The sequence below is a fragment of the Neodiprion virginianus genome, chromosome 6 (assembly GCF_021901495.1).
Source record: "Neodiprion virginianus isolate iyNeoVirg1 chromosome 6, iyNeoVirg1.1, whole genome shotgun sequence".
Classification (NCBI taxonomy): domain Eukaryota; kingdom Metazoa; phylum Arthropoda; class Insecta; order Hymenoptera; family Diprionidae; genus Neodiprion; species Neodiprion virginianus.
This window is the reverse complement of record NC_060882.1, coordinates 6,207,179-6,228,039: the sequence shown is the minus strand read 5'-3', so window position 1 is coordinate 6,228,039 and position 20,861 is coordinate 6,207,179. Positions and strand designations below refer to the sequence as shown.

General features: G+C 41.0%; 1 protein-coding gene across 2 annotated transcripts; it reads left to right on the top strand.

Annotated features, from left to right (window-relative positions):
• The first annotated feature begins 1,439 nt into the window (after nucleotides 1-1,439).
• On the top strand, nucleotides 1,440-20,187 carry LOC124307881 (homeotic protein caudal). 2 transcript variants are annotated; one of them, XM_046770035.1, is made up of 4 exons: nucleotides 1,440-2,534; nucleotides 5,568-5,642; nucleotides 17,173-17,318; nucleotides 18,074-20,187. In XM_046770035.1, exons 1-4 carry the CDS (start codon nucleotides 1,880-1,882, stop codon nucleotides 18,365-18,367), a joined length of 1,170 nt encoding a protein of 389 aa, XP_046625991.1. In that variant the 5' UTR covers nucleotides 1,440-1,879; the 3' UTR covers nucleotides 18,368-20,187. The 2 variants fall into 2 exon arrangements, with proteins under 2 accessions (XP_046625991.1, XP_046625992.1); XM_046770036.1 differs by lacking the exon at nucleotides 5,568-5,642.
• Nucleotides 20,188-20,861: the final 674 nt, after the last annotated feature.

Sequence of the window (20,861 nt, the reverse complement as noted above, 5' to 3'; positions counted from 1 at the left end):
TTAAAGATACATAATAATTGAAGAGCAAGCGGTAATTAATGGGAACTAGGTAAATAATTCATGATTCTCTGTGCCTATACACTCAACGAATTATTGCCTCCTCGAATATATTACTTGAGTGTATAAAGCTGTAACAGTGCGGGTATAAGCGATGAATTATAATACCATCATCGTCCGGTGGTCGTTTCGCGTGTCTGCAAAACGTTGCAAAATTTTAATTATCGACGAGTCGCTTTAATTCAATAAGCTATAGCTGCATGGCAGTGTCGAGGGTTGAACAAAATCAATCTGCAGCCGTATTCAACTACCTCGGTGTAAAATCGGCGTGAAAAATTTACCTCGCGTTACGACGAACAAATATGCGTAGTTTTAAAGTCGGGCTTTAATTTCTGTACTCCTTCCGGATCGACGGTCTTGCTTAAATATGATTGAGTACGGGTAATACGAACTTGGATTATAAAAAATTATTACATCAATCCGGTAGAATTGTCAATTGAAAAAGTTGAAAAAGTTGAAAAACAGCCCATGAATTCGATCTAGCGATAATAATATTAGTAAAACTGTTTGTTACAAGCAAGAAGAATTAGTACAGCTATACCTCGATACACTTCACATAGTTACAAGGTACCTACTAGTGAAAACCGATTGAATCGTCGAAGCGCGAATCGTTCGTTCTGTAATGAAAAAATATTAAAAATACGAAAATTGATATCGCTAAAAATCGAGGGCCACGGCACGCGTGTGTAATAATAAATTTTTCTACGGAATTACAACATTATAGGTATAGGTGTAAGCGTGCAACGCTTGGAGAGTGAGAGGGTGAGAGAGTGAGTGAGTGAGAGAGAGAGAGAGAGAGGCGTGTGCGCCAGCAGGTTTATCGCGATGTTCGGAATGAAAATTATCAGATCCGGGGCGTCCCCAGGCCGCCATCACAGACGACGCCGTCGGCTGGCTCGCCTCGAGGTATTCCTGGCCGTTGATTGGCCCCGAGTTTCCTCGCTGGAAGGGGTCACCTTCGACGGTAGGCGGTCCGAACCAGCACCGAGGCTCAAAGTCGCCGACGAAAAGATCACAGGCGCGTCAGCAGTTGTCGGTGAAGCGTCGTCGATTGCACCGATAAGACTTGCAAGTTCAACCGAATCGTTCGGTTGACGCGGTGATGGTTTCTCGGCTAGGTAAAATTTTCGAAAACACCGATTGTTTGGAGACGCGTACCCGAATCGTGCTTGTGTATCAATTGTGAACGGGGATATATCGTCCGAAGTGTACATGGGGTTCGAAACTAACGATATTCGGTAGATAAACGCGCGCGCCTAATCGTCGATCCGTAATGTCGAGTATCGTAACGTAGAGAGCATTAAAGAACGTAGATTTTACCGATTCACGCGTATATACGTAAGGTACAATGTGGTGCATCGATCGTGCAGTGAGGTTAGAGCGATGAAGAATATATGCATGTACACGTATTTGTCCAAGTGTCTGTAAGGTTTAACATGGAATCGCTATTCTTCAAACTCTAACGATTCCCTCCCCTACCCCACGCCGCCGAACATAATTGAAGAAGGTTGCCTCGAAAAGCCATCGTCCGGTTTATGAACAAATTGTTTGTCAAAGCTGGATTTGTATCCCTTTGTGTCTGTATACCCATTCGCGATATTTGACGTTCAAGTAGAAAGTAGTAATAATAGTAGTAAGATTAGGACTAACGTTAGCAGTAGTAGTAGTGTGTAGTATCGTAGTGTAGTAGTGCGGTAGAATAGGAGAAAAGAATTAAAAAAAACAAAAACTACGCGACAACAACCCCACAGAACACGTCCAAGTCATTCTATAACAAGTCTCCAAGTTTCTTATCCAAATTGCAAATCGTAAATCTCGGCCAATGGCGGACGTCAGCAGCCTTAGCATGGTGTCGTCTTACAACTCGTTGGCGATGTACAGACAGCAACAGCCGTCAACGAGCCAGCAATCTCTCGGTCAGCAGCACCACCACCAGCATCACCAGGGACAGCAACACGCTGTGGGGGTGACGCCCGACGGGCAACAGTATTGGTACGGGTACCCTTACCCTCATCCTCACGCTGCCCATCACCAGGCATCCGGGTCCCAGCAGTATCTCGAGGCGAGCGACGTCCTGGGATGGCATCCCCATGCCCACCACTACACCCATCACTTCCAGTATCAGCACCACCAGGCGAGCTACCAGCAACAGCAACAGCAACAGCTCCAACAGCAGCAGCATCAGCAGCAGCAACATCTGTCCCAGCAGCCGGGTATGCCAGGATTCTCGGAATGGAGTAACGACGAGAGTAAGAACGGTGTCGGAACCGGTGAACCCAGTCCTCCGATCACCGTGAGCGGTAGCGAAATCAGCAGCCCCGGAACACCTTCCACACCGCCTTCAAACAACAACAACAACAACAACAACAACAACAACAACAACAACAATATCGCGACGACACCCGTCCGACCTTCGCAGCTCAGGAGTCCCTTTGAGTGGATGAAGAAACCTTCGTATCAGAATCAGCCCAACCCCGGTAAGTCGATTCGTATCTTATTTCAATGGTCTGTACTTTTGCGGTTCAATGAGACTGCCTCTGAAACAGGATCAACCAGGTCCGTTCTTCTGGAATTGGTTGTTCCGAAAGGCTGGAGAGTTGGTTACGAATCCGATTATACCAGCAGTGCTACCTACCGGCTGGCAAACGGTCGCTTTGCTGCTTCTAGTCGTAAAGATCGTAGATCCAAATCTCTGCGGTGTGAAAGTGTGGATCGTAATTGCACGACTTTATGACTGCGGAGGATCATCTCTTCCACAGTCCCTAAATCACACCTTTACACTCTAATCTTACAGATACAATTGTTTGGGCAATAATCGCTTCTCACTCCCTGTAATAAACGGTAATAGTCTGAAACTAATTTCGTTTCATCAAAACATGCAAAAACTATATCGAAAAGCTTTCCCCCGCAAGCTGCTGTGCGGTACAAATGGTACAGATTTGTCTTCCCCCGAGCTCAGCGGACTCGACAAAGATCCTCTTTCACGTCCGCCGGAAGTGCCGAGATTTACACAAGATCGCAGTTTACGTCCGCCGCAAACACGAACAAATATCTCACCGTTGAGGTTATATTTGATTGGGGTGGTCAATTTGTACTGTGCGGGTATATACATATATATAAGACGATGTCGTTCCGTTTTTTGTTCTTTCTTCATTTCGTGGAAAAACGAATCCTGTAAGATCAGATAAAACGTGAAAAATTTGCGACCGGAACAAGTCAGATCCCAACGAGCGATGCCGCAACGGCATCGTAATGGAGGACGAGATTGCGGAGTGGGTAAAAAGGTTGGACGAAAGGTATCGGATAATGCAACTCCAGCCTCCGGGAAGAGATTTGGGAAAAAGAAAAAGGGAAGGCGCAAGGTTGTAAAAGGTCCCATCGGGCTGCTGCAGGCAAGAAATCCCTGCACCGTACAACATCTTTTTACGTCGCCGAGCGGTAATCAGGAAAAAGGGTCCCTACCGCCGGTCTAGATATGCGAGCAAACAATGTAAACATCTTAGCCGGGCGTGCAAACAACTAATTGCTCTCAAATATTTGTGAGATAATCTACAATCTGCTCGTGCACCGCAGCCTTTCACCGCGACAGACTTATCCGAGTCTTCTCGCTCGCATCTCGTGTACGAGCGGAAGTTTAAGATCGGCTCGATTATTTCCGTCCATCAAATCGGCTCGCCGAGGCCTGACGTCGAAGAATTTTCATTACAGACTCGTGCGGTAGTTTTGCAAAGCGAAAATCGGCCAGGATCGAGGCGTTTTTTACGCTCCACCGTCGGAATGAATATTCAAAAAAAGGTTACGAGACGCGAAGTATCCGGTATCGAGTTTTTAATTTTTTCATCCGATTTCTTTCAAAAGATTTATACTACATCAACAGGCAAAAAGTTGCAAGGTAAAAACTCCCGAGAATATCGACGCGTTTGGTGCGAAAATGAATAACTGCCGCGTGCGTGTAAAGTGGTCGAATAAAACGATTATAAGGTGCAGATTGGAAAAAAAAAAGTAAAAAGAAACGAAACGCAATGAAATAATTGACTTACACGAAGGTGTATCTCAATTTTTTCTCACGGAGGAACAAAAAACGGAAGAAAAAAATCCAACATCCCAACGAAAGATTCGAACAAATTATTCGCATCAGTTGCAGCATATCCGTCGGTTTCTTTTTTTCTTCATTTGTTTTTTTTTTTTTTTTTTCATATAATATATATTGATCAACGCCGCAGATTGTTTATGGGATCAAGGCGAAGCTTCGGCACGGCACGACGTACAGGTGTAATGTTATGTACCGTAGACGCAGGTACAACGTAAATACATAGATTACACACATCGGAGAAGCTGATTTATCTTTATAGCGGAATGTTTTCAAAATTCAGGCTCGCCTTGCAGCAGCGCCGAGCCGCGGCCATTAAGAGGCAGCAACGAATTTTTTTTCACACCTCGGTGTTAATTGCTATCACTTATGCATATCCGTGGATCTTGCCTCTGCAGCGGGCAATGGGTATGAGATATCATTCGTCGAAAGGAATTATTATACATGGAATGGAGGGAAATAGAAGAGTGAAGAAAAAAAAAAATTGATAAATAATCGTCCGAAGTAGACGAATATATAATTAGTTACAGCTACATCATATATATGGAGAATTCCACTTGAAACCAACCTAATTTTCACCTATCATCGGTTCCGATTTTCTTCCAAATTTTTTTTTCGGAATTCTATTAGCTCTCAAGAAAACTCTGAATTTTTTTTCAGAATTTTCATATCGAACAGTCTCGAGTTATGATTTTCTTTTTTCAAATCGCGTTTTTAAAGAAATTACATTTTTTAAGTGGACCAGCGCAAAAAGGTGAGGTCTGGAAATAAAATATCATTGAAACGAAATATTCAGTCCGATTCGAAGTTTGATAAAACAGAAAAATGAAGAATACTCTGCAACCCCCCTGAAAGCGAATTTTATCCTCCCGGAGTATAAAAAAATGACTTTTTGCCAAATGCGTCGCGATTTATCTCACCCAAATTTTTCCACATAACGGCGCACAAATCAGTCATGACGTACTTGACGAAAAAACAATTTTGCTTTTTTACTTCAGGAAGGTAAAAATTCACCTTTGGGGAGGTTATAGAGTTTTCGCCTTTTTTTTTTTTACATTCATTTATTTATATTTTTATCAAAATTCTGACCGAACCGAGTATTGTATTTCAAACTTAAATTTTACCGCCAGACCTCACGTTTTTGCGCAACGTTCCCTCGAAATATGTCAGTTTTTTTGTTTTTTTTTAAATATATTCAGAACGATTAAATTTGAAAAACCTGAAAAAAATCAGAGTCATCTCGAAAGCTAATAGAATTCCGAATAAACAATCAAAACAAAATCGAAAGTAGGTCGAGTTCAGCTGGGATTCACCATACGCGGGCTAGGTATATACACGGTGTTCGAATAACTTCCAAATAACTTCTCGCATACGTGAGGTCGCGTCGTCGGTTTATACCTAAATTTCAATATTTTTCCAGCATGCAGCGTAGCTGCACCTACGAGCACCCCTCACTCCGCAGCGCCTCAGGAACTGTGTTCACTCGACGCTCTCGGTACGATTTAGAAACATAAAGCGTAATAGGTAGACTGAATGCCGAACGAGTATGCACGATAATTAATTATGTAATTTGATTGTTGCAACCTTTTTGCGTAGGTAGGTACGCCCGTACACCTGGTGTGCGTATAAGTCGCTGAATTTTGCAACCCCGATACGCATAGCGCATGATCTTCGTTTCGTTTCGCGCCCTCGACGGCAGTAAAATCTTGTACGAGTATTGGATCGTTCGTGTTTGTAGGTGGGCGGGTATCTCTCAACGATGATCGTTTCTAATTCCATGTATACCAACCGCAGTATTAGGTGTACGTATCCTATCCTACGCGCGTATACGTAGAGAAGATGAAACTTTCAACTCTGGAGTTTCGTACTCGTCCCAATTTGTACCCGTATCTTGATTGCTCCAGCTTGTAACGCATGTTTGTACCTGTCTCTGCTTGGTATAACCAGCGATTTGTTGAAATTTTTCACGTCGCATGATATTTTTATTCGCCGATGTCAGTGCATCGGTAGTGTCGTTAATTGTCTTGAAATCGTTCCCGTTGCACTAACTTTATAACACGAATCGTAAAATAACGCGGTAATTTAACAAGAATCCAACGACGTTTCTACTTCGCGCCAAACGGTTCACCGACTTCCCTTGTTCTAGAGGGGCGAATCGTTGCTGATGAAAAAAGCCTCGCTCCTCTTTTTAAAAAACAAGCAAAACAAGAAAAAAAAAAAGAAAGTATTTCTCGGTCTCCTTGCAAAATGAGCAATAAAATTCGTTAAATCACCCCACGAGTTCCGAGGACGCAGGTTTTTCCGGGTTAACCGAAGCTCCTCCCCTTCTCCGAGCCTCCCCCCTCAACGAACAGAAAGCCCATTCGCTACCCTTGGCGAGGGAAAAAAAGCCAAGAAAAAGCCCCCTGCCGCAATAGATAAATACCTTCGTTCACGTCGGTTGATCCCGGTCGAAATCGAGGACTAAACACTATGCGGTTTAATTTGGTTTGCTCCGCCTCTTCGAGGGTGACGATAAAAGATCGATCGTATAAGAAGGAAGATGGCGAGTACACCCTGCGGAAATAAACTGTCACGGTATTAAATTTTCTAGTTTACGAAATGACGATTTTCAATTTCAAAGACAGACGTATAATATGAATTTGTGAAAATTCATTCGTTTCACTTCTCAACCATGCAACGTTTGTATATTACAAAATAGTCCTCGTTGCGACCGAACGACTGTAAATGCGTTGACTGAAAAAATTGTTTATTTAGTGTCAACAAACGTATATTTTGAAATGGTCAAATAAATGTTTTGTTATTATATTATCAATTTTTATTCAAGCCAAATAATGATCGATAGAAATTTGTTAATATTTGGCAAAGCATATTTGTCTCGACTAAAATTTGATAATATAATAATACCGAAACGTTTATTTCGGCATATCAAAATATATACGTTCGTTTGTTAACGTTTATCAGGTTAAATTGTCGAAAGATTAATTTTTCGAAGCAGCCAATGACGATAATGCAAATCTCCTCGTTCCGTGTATTATACAGTGTTTTTCTGTTTTTCCTCCCCTTTTAACTTCCCAACCGAGTCAGCCCTCGCAGGATCAGCCAATCGTGTTTATAATCGAGCCATGTATAAGGTACCGAACAAGGTGGAGAGGAAAGACGCCGCGAGTGTACGAATGATATGGAATCGACACGGAATTGCGTGCAGCCGGATCCGTTGCTCGTTATTTCAACTCTGGTTCTCAGTTCGGTCGTTCTCGCACCCCATGAACCCGAGAGAGAGAGAGAGAGAGAGAGAGAATGAGAGAGAGAAATAGTTTCTTGTTCAATTTCATTCCCCCGATACCCTTAGCCGGCGGCCATTATCTGCATTTTATGGCCGCATATACGGCATAATACAGAGGCGCGGTTTGGCCGCGCGTCGTTGCACGAAAAGGAGGGTAAAGCATGGCGGAAGAAAAGTGTTGGAGAGACGCGGCGAAGGATCGCGTGATTCAGGCTGCAGGCAGCAGTTGTATATTATAATTTCGGTGCTCCTAACCCACCGCTCGGCAATTATTGGCCAGATAATTGTGCCGGCCGACACGCACGCGATTCTTTTCTTCGGATCCGTATTACCAACGTCGTCGCCGCCATCTTGGTTCGACGCATCGCAAACGCCTTGATAAACCCGCCCCTGCTCTGTAGAGCTTTCGACGAATCTTTCTTTCGGTTTCTTTACTCTCGTTAAATTTGTTCACGCTTCACCCTCCGATTTTTCGCCGATCGCGAAATTACACGCGTATATAAAAAATAAACGTCGCGTGCGAAATTTCTTTCGCAAAAATCTCCGGCTCTTTCGACTGATTACGATCCCCAATCGCACATCTGCTCAACGATCGAACATAAATTACGCGCGTTTTATCACTTTTCCACTTTATTGCTTTCGCTAATTTACCTTTCGCTGATTTCGATCATCAATTTGTAACGTTCAAAGTATAGCCCGAACGATATATGCAAGAATATAAAAAGTGCGAAAGCCTAATACGAACCAGGGACAGTTATTCGTCGTCTGTCCGTTTCGGCGTCCGTCGATCTATAAAAATAATTCATCATTTCTGACGGTGACTTTGTAAAACAAAAAAACTATTCGAAATCACGGAATCATTCGACAGCTTACGTATACCTACGGCAAATCGACAACGTAAAGTAAGGCTAGCCAAACATACAACGTATAATACCAGGCTCAAGTAATCCTAGATTCACGGGCATTGTCCGTACGAGGCGAGCCCTGAATATCAACGAAAGAAAGAACATGAAAATTGATTCTTCGACACCTAACTTTTCCCCCAAGCCAGCAGTTACGTTGGCTATGAATTGCGATCGGAGAATTTAACGCGTCACGAAGAGAACGACGCGACGCTGCATCCGCATACCTGTACAAGCGTACAAAGTACGCTGTGCGCAAGTAGAAACTACCTGAACATCTTCGGTTCTGGTACAGTTATGTAGGGAAGATGGTTACAAGCATACCAGGCACAGGTACAAGGTAGTTGCCCAGACGCAAGGTAGGTAGGTACCGACACCCACACTTACGCACCCGGTTGACCCGATGAAACGGTTTCGTGTTTGTTTGTTTTGCCAACAATAAAATTTAATTGCCATACAGCAGGGCAAGGGAACGAGGCATCGCAACGGTATCCGGGGGTTCGGTTTTCGTGGGAAGAAGGCATACTCTCGGTATTCGCTCGGTTTCGCAGGTCCCGAAAACTTGATCGTTGCATTGTGCCGTTCGTGCCTACCGGGGAATGCATAATGTTCGATGCCATTCCGGGTCCTCGCAACGTAATAAAGTCAGGGAGGGTGAAACTCTCCAAGTGTGGAGCAAGTCTGACCGGCCAGTGCCATCGTTTACGATCCACACCACCATGGTCACGGGCCGTCTGCAGCCACTCGTCCGTTCGATCGGTCAAAAAGCGTGTAAGCTCTCCAATAAAACTCGCCGGCCGGTTGTACGAATGTGTATATATATACATATACAAATGCTTTACATACCTGCAAGCAGAGGAAGCGAAGGCAGGCAGGCAGGCAGCAGGCCGAAGGGTTTCGACGGGTTGTTCTCTGTTGACATTCGCCGTAAAATCAATCCGACTTGGCAGCCTCGCGTCCGGAGTCCGTGCCGCGTCTCTTTCCTTGCGGAGCTGCAGGGCGTAAATACACTTCGATACATTGTGTGCGTGTGCTAACTGCAGAATTATCTTATACAAAGCTTCGAACACATGTTTCCTCGATCTGTAAGGTTTGACGGTAATTGGTCGATAGTACGGTGTAGGTGGAGATGGAAAACTATACGCTAATTGACGAGTTTGAATCAATTGATTTTATCACGAGATGGTCGAATAACGTTGAGGATTTTTCGAGTTATTGTATTCGTATGGTGTGTACGAAGAGATCTTTTTAAAAATGGAAACATATGAAAAATACTGGAATTGTAAACAAAAGTTTCGTATATATAGAATTTTTATTTCTTGACCTAATTTATATCGATGCTTCGTTTCAAATCGCTTCAAATTTAACTTCAAAATGGTTGAAAATCTCATCGATTTTTTATTTTGTACGGCTTCATTCTACGACGGGTCGTATTATTATTAAAAATACTATTTTTTACAGATTCAGTGAAACGCGCGTGTTATTTTTTTATCGCCAAAAAAATGTTAGTATTGAATCGACTGCTGAAAAAAAAAAAAGTTTCAGTATCGTGGAACAAGATCCAACAAGTCGACATTATTAATTTCAATACTTTCTATTTTTGCAATTCTGAACATTTCCTCGTAGCTTGCAAATATAATTATTTAACGAATACTCAACGTACGACCATCTCTTAATAGAAGTATCAAAAATCGGTGGACCAAAATCTCCGTAAGGGGTTCTGGACTTGACCTTTCGGATAAACTAAAAATTTTACAATCGTTCGAGCGGATACAACCTAATCAATTGGTTGTAAAACAAGATGACCGAGCCTAGAATAAAGGATTCCATTCACGAATTTTCGAGTCTATTCGACTTTGCGGTACCTTAAAGTATTCTTTGCACAAATCCCAATATTTTACAGTTTGCTGACTATTGTCTACAATAAAGTAGGTACAAATACATGCCATTGAAGTAGAAAAAATTTCAAGCCAAGTTACCGAACATTGATCGAAAAATTACGACATTGTTAAAAATTTCTGTATGAAATCTCGTACACTGTATTCGAAGTTTTATTCGGATACGGAACAGTGAATCTAGTAAATTCAAATTACTTTTTCATGTTTCTTCTATAAATATTAGTGAAATAAAAAATTTTTCACTGCAAATTTAAGACAATTACATAGCAATTTACGTCGCTGCACCGAATTTGTAAATTTTCAATCCGATTTCGTAAACCGGCTACAGTTTTGCACGGTAAATTTTAACAAGTGCTTAACGTCGATAAAAAGCAAGGTATCACCGAGTGTTTAAGAAAATAACAATAATAATGGCAAAACTTGAAAACATTTGAGAAGCAGAAAAATTTTCGTAATCGCAACTTTTCAGGGCTTACGTTCAGCGATACACGATTCGCGATAAATTTTCGCTTCTAATCTGTCGTTAGGCGTGACAATGAATAAATAATAAAAAAAATTTCATCGAGAGCCGGTCGAATTTGGGAATAACCGAGAAAAGGTCCCACTTATGCCCTCCGCGCAAGGAATACCTCAACATATGCCGCGGCACCTGTCGAGTGATAAAAAGAGAGGCGCGACGAAGACCCGGGTCTGTGTATATACAAAGCACGGAGATAGTACAATAGGGGTAATTGTGACGCCCCTGACAAACGGCGATCACCCCGACGGTCCTAGGATGGTGTCGCGTTTCTCACCGGCGGAATGGAAGACCAAACGGTGTAATGGGGTGCCAACGAGCCCCGTGGGTCCAGTTTTATTCTACCCCCCCTGCGATTCCTCCCGCCGGTTGTCTTCCTTTTGGTATTCAGGGTGCGCGGGCTACGCGCTATTACGTGACGCTCTCTTCGCCTTTGCGGTGCATCTTCAAGGGAAACCGAAAAGACTGGGATTCGCGAGCGTTGGCGAATTAGAAAAGGTGCGGAACGTTGTGCCGGGAAAATTACGGAGGAGAACGGAATTTTCAACTCGAGCGTTTAATCGCGGAAGAAAAAACTCATTCTGAGAAGAGAGTAAATCGCAACAGCGATGTGTGATATATTTACTAGGATGGTACCCCTGGCATATATGGGGTAGGAAAAAAATTCAAGATGGAACCTGTCGAATCGGTTCCAAACGGTGAAAAAAAAAAATTAATTGCACAACTTTTTCTGATTTTTATTTCATACCTCTGGTTTACCTGTTTAAGCGGGAAGTTTCAGACTATTCAAAAATATGCTCATCGCAATATTTTTTACTGAATTTTATTTCAAGATTATTCATAGGCAAAAAAAAAATCCGTATTGTTTTCCATGATAACAAATGATCAGATTACTTACAAAAATAACATCAATTTACGCATGTCATCGACTGTGATATTACGTAGTGTTGACATGTCGGTTATGCCATTAAATTGCTGACTAAATCAATGCCAGTGTTTTGTTTCAAAGATTTTTTTTTTCCGATTATGTCCGATTAATAGAAAATGAATCTCGCTGAATATTCGAGACGATGGATTTTCACGCTTACGAATAACTTTGAAAATATTCACGAGGTGAATGAGAAAGGGGGATAAGAGTGTTTATTAGAGTCTCCCACACTGGTTTGTTCGTTTATGGGCTGCACGTAATTAAAAATAGATAGGGGATTGAAATATACAGACGGATAGAACGTAGAATGTAAGAATCGTTTGTCGCGACGAGACAGTAAGAATCGGGGTGTCAGAGACGAGTTATCTCGCGGTTATCTGGTCATCTGCGTTATTTTATCTCGTACATCGGATCGAGCCGCGTGATAGCTGCAATCGTGACGACGGCGCAGGATCAAAGGGGACCGACAAATCCCCACAAATCCCCGACTTTCCAAAATCAGCTTATTTCAAATGTCGGTACTTTTCAATATAAGCTCGTAGTACGATAGTGATTAGGGACGAATGCGTCTCGACGCACCTTCGTTATCATCGTAATCCGCGGTGTCCGATGCATCCGTACGAAAAAAAACAATGCACCGTAATCAATGTTCAATCTGTGTGTACGAAAATTTATGCAAACGATCGACGGAATCCAACGCGGAAATCGCATCCGCTATACGTAACACGTAACTACTGCAATAATCAGCAGCGGAGTTTCACAGAGCGCGTTATTCGCTCATTGAAAGTTTGTCGAATATTTATGTGGGAAATGGACGGGAAGTTAAAGCAAAACCACACGTGGATTTAATCGTCTATTCTTAATTCTAGTTCCTCGATTTACAACGCGCCTATATAAGACGTAAAAATTATACGCAGGTTTTACAGTTGAGGTTCGTTAATCGTTCTATAACGAAACCGCGATTTCGTTTCACCAAACTCCGAAACCACGATCAGGCTCGGTAAATTCAATGAAAAACACTGCGGAAATAAAAAACAAAAAAAAAAAAAAACAACGGGAAAACAGACAAATTTCCGTTTACTCTCACAAAACGCTTTAAGCCAATTTCTTGCCAAGTTGGAGAAAAAGAGAGAGAGAGAGAGAGAGGTGAGAAAAATAATTTAAAAAATAGAGAAACTCACGCGTTCGATGTTCGTTAATTAACACTTTTGTTTTTTACATACGTCGGCGAATATTTTGTTATTTTTCTTTTTTATTTATTTATTTCTTTTTTTTTTTAACGCACACGGTTATACTTTCCCTCCGAACCTCAGGCACATGGGTAAATATAAAATATGTATCGCGTCACATTTTCTAGCTGACGTACTATCAGCTAGATGAAACGGAACGCCGCCAGCTCCTCTCTAATCCACGCGACTCGCACACGCGCGTTTCGTGCCCGCGATATGTGGAATTCACATTACACGAAGAGCGCTTTTTTACCCCATTTTTTTTTTTTTTTTTCTTCTTCTCTCTCTCTCTCTCATTCGTTGGATAACGTCACTGTTCTCCACCAGCGCAAGCGTCAAGAGTCGGTAAGTCGCTGATTTCGCGTCCCTTTTTTTGTTTTCAAAAATTGATACGCGCATCTGCACAAGATATTTTCACGAGGGATTTCACAGCTCCGATTAAGATCCCTTGGAAATATACGTGCGGTTAATTATCATTATCATTATTATTATTATTTATTTATTTATTTATTTATATTACATTATATATATTATAATAAGGCGTATTCTTGCGTGTGTTTTTTTCTTGGACCAGGCAAGCCGATCGTTTCTCTTGGCCTAAGATTATTTGAGAACATCGCATCCGCGGGAACAAAGCCGGACGCGTCCCTGGGTATCCAATTTTGAAATCGTTAAATTTTGAAAGAAGATCGTCAACCACAGCCTCGGTAAAACAGCGTGACGAAAGAATTCTTTCGAGATGTCCCGCGGCGTTTCGGAACGGCCTGTTACTTTTTTATTCTCCTGCGGGTATCGTTATACAGAAACGTATTTCCTCAACGAAAAGATATATCGGCGATAGATCTCGAATATCAATATACGTGAAATTGAGGCAAAGAAAAAAGAAACTCTATAGATATAATTTCTATACAGCAATATTGAATGTATAATCTGCAAACACCAGCTTTCGCAGCTTTAATCCTGCAGATCTAAAGCAGCTATCGCAATTATTATCGATATTTATTACTTCCCTGGGAGATACGGTTCGATACCATCTGCACCGCGGACGTATTAGCCAGATATTAGCCTGCACGCTTGGGTTAATTATCCGGATAATTAATCAGCGAACGAGATAAAATACAAGGGAAAAAAAATTCTATTAGGTTGGCATATGTGTACGGTATTTGCGTTTGCGCTTAGATACGTGACTTGCGTACCTACATACGTTGCAACACACCTCGTACTTCTCTAATTATTTCACGCGGATATGTCCCGATGGAATGGCCGCTGACGATTAACACGTATATGTACGTATAATATATAAACTTCACGTTTATCCTTTGTAATACTTTTACGTCCGTCACAAGTTCGCAATATCAAAGATGGATGCAATAATAATACCCGTACAATAATATCTGTATTATATCTGCACGCGTTGCACGATACGTTACGCTGATTGTGAATACATTATAAGCAACCGGCGTTGGTACGGAAGAAATCGCCGTCGATTCGCGCGTATAGAAGTTTTTGCAAAATTCGGTCATTGGAATAATTTTGTAAACTGAATTTATGACAATAACGGTAACGATTGGACGTGTATTTTCGTAGCTGCATAATAATATCGCGCATCAGGCGGGGAACGCGATAAAGGGAAAAAGAGAAAAGAGAAAAAAATGGAAGTAAAAAAAATATTTGAGTTACCAAAACGTCGGAGGGAAGGGATTCGATGGTCATGGCAGTTAAATCTTCTCTCTAGGTACAAGCTGCTTCTTATATACCTTATATGTATACATATTTGTTATACCTGCAGTGGCTGCCGAGACAAAAGATGTAGAGTCAAAATGACCGCGGCATCGGCAGCAGCGGCAGCCACGCATTCCTCAAGTTTTTATTTCTACATTTTTTTCTATTTTTTTCCCCCATCAAAAAGGAAAAGGAAAAACGGAGAAGAAGAAAGATAAATCATCGCTTGTACTTTTCCCGTTAAATTTTTAATGCCTCAATTACGTCCCCTTGACGCCTTATATACGAATTATTTATTTTCATCGCACTTTGTACACGCGAATCATCGCGATCGTCAATTATTATCGTCGTTTATGTAAAGATATTATACAGAGAGAATTGCTAACGACCGAATGGGTTCAATGCGCATGCGCTAAAATTCGAGAACAAAAGCATGGTTGTTTTGTCAGGGTGACCAACATTCGTAAATTCGTATGACAGGTCGCCCAGATGCGTGTAAACCTGAAAAATGTTGGTCGCCCTGACAAAACAATCATGCTCTTGCTCTCTGGAATTTTACAATATTCGCATTAAAAACCATTCCAGTGGTTAACAATAAACTCTGTACATAAGCGCATGAAATATACAACAGACTCGTACGCATAAAACCTTTCAGGAATTGGCAACAAATTATCAACTGATATTTGATATTTGTTAATCAGAAAATTTCACACAAATAATCCCACACAGGTAATAAAGATCGTCTGTTCGCAGGTCTGGTACGTAAATCTTACATACTTTAGTAAAATACTTAACCCGAAGTGCGTTGTTTCGCTAATATGCAACCCAATTATCGCTAATAATTGCTAATCGTTTCGTATGGGAAAAAAATCGCGAGGCAAAGAGGTAAGAATTTCATGACACAAAAATAAGGGGTTAAACTGGTAAAAAAATTAAAAAAAAAATAAAAATAAAAATAAATATAAATAGAAAACCAGACAGAAAAAATGCGGGAGAAGTGGAGGGAAGGGAAGAAATAGAGGCGGCATACGAAGGCCTCTCGCGGTTATCGAGGAGTGGCGGATTAACGCCTCGCCTTTGATCGTTCGCCGCCTTATCTAATCGTCGTTGTCACCACCTCGCGTCTCCTCGCACCCTGGCCTGCACATCTTCGCTGGTCCCGCGGTGGAGAAAAACTCATTCAACGGGTCTCCGGTTGTGATAAAACGTAAAACGCAGCACAATTCGAGTCCCCGTGCATATAATAATATAAATATACATATATATATATATGTATGCATTTTTCTGTTTTTTTTTTATTTCACTCACGCGATTACAGCAAGTCAATCCCTCGCATCCCCTTGATTATTTTCCGCCTGCGGATTCGTCGTAACTCGCGGGTTAAAATTTTTCGCGTTCTTTATCTTTCGGTTATATATATGTGGGTATGTGTATACATACGTGGCTGTATTAACGCGGAAGGAGAAACAACGAGCGAGTGACGTTGACGTTAAACTCACGCCTTCTCGCACGGCATGATCGGCTCGACGTTTGACGGTGATGCATGATCGTTTCGCCGGCTGACCAGCGATAACGGATATATTCACCGGTGATTATGGCAGGCAGGTAGATATTCCCAGCGATCGTTCGGGTCCGTAGTCTGCGTGGCTCTCTTTGCGTCTGGGTTACATTCGCGATCGATTTGACTGATCGGCATGTCACACCTACCTATATTATGTCACGTGACATCGCACGAGCCTCTATTTCATCCCTACTCCAAATTCTCGCAGGCACGTCGTCTGTAAGCTGCGCGTATGGGTATGCATGACATAACGGGGATTAGTAATATTATTATACGATCGTGTATTTACTTGTAACATTGAAACGTTTCTTGTCTCAGATGAGTTGATAATCAAATGTTTTCTTTCGTGTTTACGAACGATTTGCAAAGCGGTAGATCTACGTGGAGAAATTTGTTGCATGGTTTGTTTCCCAACACTTTGGCAGATGATTTTATTAAACGATAATTGATTTTTTTAATGTACGATGAATTTTGTAATTGTTTTTTTTATCCAAGAAATTGGCACGTTTTCAAAGTTAATTATTGTTTTGCATTACGCTGCACGTTTGATGTGAATTTCTCGTAATCCTGAGCTACGATGACAGAAAATTTGTCGATTAATTACCAAATTTCAAACACTATCAAAGCGTCGACGGGCGAATTATCGCGTGTTAAACGAATTCGAGTTTCTATCATTCCGTCGGAACAACGAGTGATAGAAAATTCTTAAATGTATATATATATATATATATATATATATATATATATATATATATATATATATACATATCGTTACTTTCACAATTAACCACTGAAATTTCGTTTAGATTATGATTGGAAATTATTGAAAAGTTCAACAACCCGATACAAGTTGACGTTGCGCAACAAGTTATGTCGCATGTCATCGCACAGACATAACGATGTCGGCTCTGTGATTCAATTATTGACCCTACAATTTGTTAAATCGTGCTTCAATACATATCCGTAACCGGTGCTGTTTCAGGTAAAACAAGAACCAAGGACAAGTACAGAGTAGTCTACACGGATCACCAGAGGTTGGAACTCGAGAAGGAGTTTCACTACAGCCGCTACATCACGATTAGACGCAAGGCGGAACTCGCCGCGACTCTCTCATTATCCGAACGACAGGTATAAAGATTTCGTTGCTATCAATTACACCTACTTTGATACAAAATTCATTTCTCAAAGCTCGAATCTATCGCGGAGGCTTTATTTTTTCATTTTTTTTTTTTTTTTTGCGTGCAGAAATCGAACCAATTCATGACGAAGTTCACCAATCGTGAATAAAAAAAACCCATCGTGAACGTTAAATATTACTGACAATTATTCTTTTTATGAATTGTTAATATCACATTTGAAACGCAATTTAATTTGAGTTGATGATTTGTCAATTTTTTTGTCAATATTTTTAGTTCCATTTACCGCTCATTCCTTGAATATTTTCATTTTTTACCAGAATCGAAAAATATAGTTCCAGGTAGAAAATGAAAATTAGTTTTCTAGCTCTTACCAAAAAATCTAGTATCCGTTGACTATTCCTTCTCATTATCATCGCTGTTACTACACTTGCTTGCAACTGTTGCGAAAATTTAATGCTTGCGCAAGAATAAATTGACGTTAAAGCCTTATTTGACTAAAAAAAGTAATAACCAAAAAAGGATCGACAGAAGCGCAAAATGGTTACGCGTGTCGCGTTTTTCGTAATCCCAACAAATATTCAAACAGTTTTTCTTTTTTTCTTTTTTTTTTTCAACGATACCTGTTTTACCGAATTTTTCTAGTCACTGTAAGAAATGAAATTTTTCCCAGAGTAAATCCCAAAACTCGGATTACACTCCGACGATCAATCGGTCTAACTCGCGTGTTCCGTCTCGTCTCGACAGGTGAAAATCTGGTTTCAAAACCGGCGGGCCAAGGAGCGAAAGCAGACGAAGAAGAGGGAAGAGCTGGACATGAAGGAGATGAAAGGCGAGGGAGGTCTGGTGAACGGAATGACCGGGTTGGCGGCCCTGGGGGGGATGGGCGGGATGCTCGGGGGCCTTTCGTCCTTGTCGCTGGCGCCGCCGCCGCCGCCACCCCCGCCGCCGCATCACTCCCACCCCCACACCCAAACCCACGCTCATGCGCCCCCGCACGCCCACGGTCATCCGCATTCCCATTCGGTCTTGGGATTGTGACCGGAATTAGGAGACACGACGGAAGCGTGGCCGAGCCACGCGCTCGACTAAACTCGCCTCGATAACTTTCTTTTTTTGTAGCGACGGTAGAGCGAGCGCGTTGTCCGCAATCTAGGAGGATTTTCCTGGATAAGAATCGGGGCGAATGATTTCTTTTTTCTTCCAGTAACAGGAGTTGAGAAAATTTGATTACAAATTTAAACACGCGCACGATCGGCAAACGAATCGGGCTCCACCTTGATCCGAATTGATGCGATAATTGGACTGAAAACGCAATTTTCACTATCTCTGATCCATGAGGCTTGATCGTTTGAATTGAAATTGTACGTCAATTTGTACGACAGTTACTTGATTATAGGGTAAACAGTACGGGACACTTTCTTTCCTCATATTATACTATTATTTAAACAATTTTTATTTTATAACTTCGCTGGTATAATCGATGGATACGTTTGCACGGATTATAATCGCCCTGCAATTTTCTCAGGTATTTATATTTAGGTTTTCGGTGTAAAAGAGATCCAATTGGATAAAGATCGTAAAATACTCGCCTCTTCGGCCCTTTGGGAAGCTGATTAAATATAATTCTGGGTTCTGGCCTTTTTTCTGATTTTACTTTGTGTATAATTCGTAATTCTTTGAAATATATTTAATCAGCTTCCGAGGAGGCCCCCCATCAGAGAACCGAAACTTGAAGCATTTGACTGTACATTTTTTTTCATTGCATCTCTAATACCGAGAACTTGTATATATATACGTTGACAGTATCGATAAAACATAGTAATGATTTTTCAAGTATTATCTAATAGCGATTAAGATTTTCAAACTGTATAAATTTTACTTGTGTAATGTTTAAGATTCGTATATATATCGCCTATAATGTATATATTGATATGTTCTTTCCCGCTACATTGTAATTTTTGTACATTAGTGTGTTTCAAGAACGCAGGAACTTCTAATATTTTTCGTGGACGCCGTTCGAATGATTCGAGTTGTAAAATGAATGCCGCAGCCATAACGAGAACGTATACAATAAAATTTTCCAGGTCGTTCAACGCGTTTGAACATCTTTTTTCAACAGTTTTGGCTGTTTTTTGATTAAAAAAAATTATTCCTCCTAAATCCAAGTAAATCCAAGTTTCAACGTGTCTTCCACATCTCGGCCATCTCGGAAAAAAATTAAAATTGCTCTAAGAAACAGTTGAGTAAAGAGAGAATAAAATTTCGTCAAGTTTTCGCTTTTTTTTTTTCTTAATTTTCCTGATTTTTTCGCAACATTCTCGCGACGTTCGCCTTCAACGGATTTTGGTCTTCCTGGTCTATATTTGTTCGCTTGAATTCACTTGTCGTGAAACGTTCATGCCTCTTAAAAAATGCAGTGTGGTACCAAGATGGCAAGTAAGATTGGTAAGGAGGTAAGATTGACACGCTATGGTCGTCTTGGCACTAGATCTAGACTAGATTGTCATCGAGGCATGAACATTTCATGACGAGCGAATTCAGTTAATGAAGTCAAAATTGAGAGAAGCAAATGGAATATCCTATTGCTTGATGAATTTTTCTACAATTCTCGCAGGCTTAACGAACAAATCTAGACTAGGAAGACGAAAATCCTCTTGAAAACGAAAGTCGTGAGAATATTTCGAAAAGATAAAAAAAAAAGTGAGAAAAAGGGTGAAAACTGGACGCAATTTTATATTCTTCTCTATACTCAACTACTTCTTTGAGCAATTTTTCTCGAGTTATCCAGGATGTGGAAGACATGCAGGAACTTGGGTTTACCGCGATCTGAAATTTTCTGCTGAGAAATCATTTTTTAACAAAAAAAAAAATTAAAAAAAAAAAAAAAAAGAAAAAAAAACAGCCAAAACAGTTTAAAAAAAGATCTTCAAACGCATTGAGCGACCTCTAAAAATTGACTAAACACGTTGTCCATTACTCTGACCGCGGCATTCATTTTACATCGCGAAACATTCAAAAGGCGTGGGTGAAAAAAATTAGCTGGTCGTGTTTTTTTTTTTTTTTTTAGAATTACCGTAACGATGTGCACGCATCTATAGAAATGACGTTATCACGTACAGATGAGGAATTGATTATAATTGAACATGCTCGCGTTTAGATCAGGGTAAATTTCCGTTGTTTAACACCTTATATACACAACGTCTGGATATTTTTTTGCGCGTTGAATTCCGGTATACCTTCAGCAAAGGCAGCTGCCGAACGCCTGTGACACCGACGAGAAACGAGAGCTCTTGAAGCTACATATACAATATTTCGCATAAGACGATACGCGTTTAATTATTTCGGCACCAATTATAATCCAGACGGTTGGAGGAATCGAGTCAGCCGGTCAAACGCTTGAAAATTTAACGATCGAGGATTGAGAAAGAGCGGGAAGGGACGGGAAGAGAAGGGGAGGGGTGTAGTAATAATTTAACGTAATTAAGTAAGTAACGATACGATACGAATTAACTCGTATCACTTAAGGTTTTTA

What these genes read in the sequence shown, in the direction of transcription:
- LOC124307881 (XM_046770035.1), top strand. Translation starts at nt 1,880, where the DNA reads ATGGCGGACGTCAGCAGCCTTAGCATGGTGTCGTCTTACAACTCGTTG. An exon ending in GTGTTCACTCGACGCTCTCG is followed by an intron (nt 5,643 to 17,172) that starts GTACGATTTAGA and finishes GTGCTGTTTCAG; the next exon opens with GTAAAACAAGAACCAAGGAC. An exon ending in TCTCATTATCCGAACGACAG is followed by an intron (nt 17,319 to 18,073) that starts GTATAAAGATTT and finishes TCGTCTCGACAG; the next exon opens with GTGAAAATCTGGTTTCAAAA.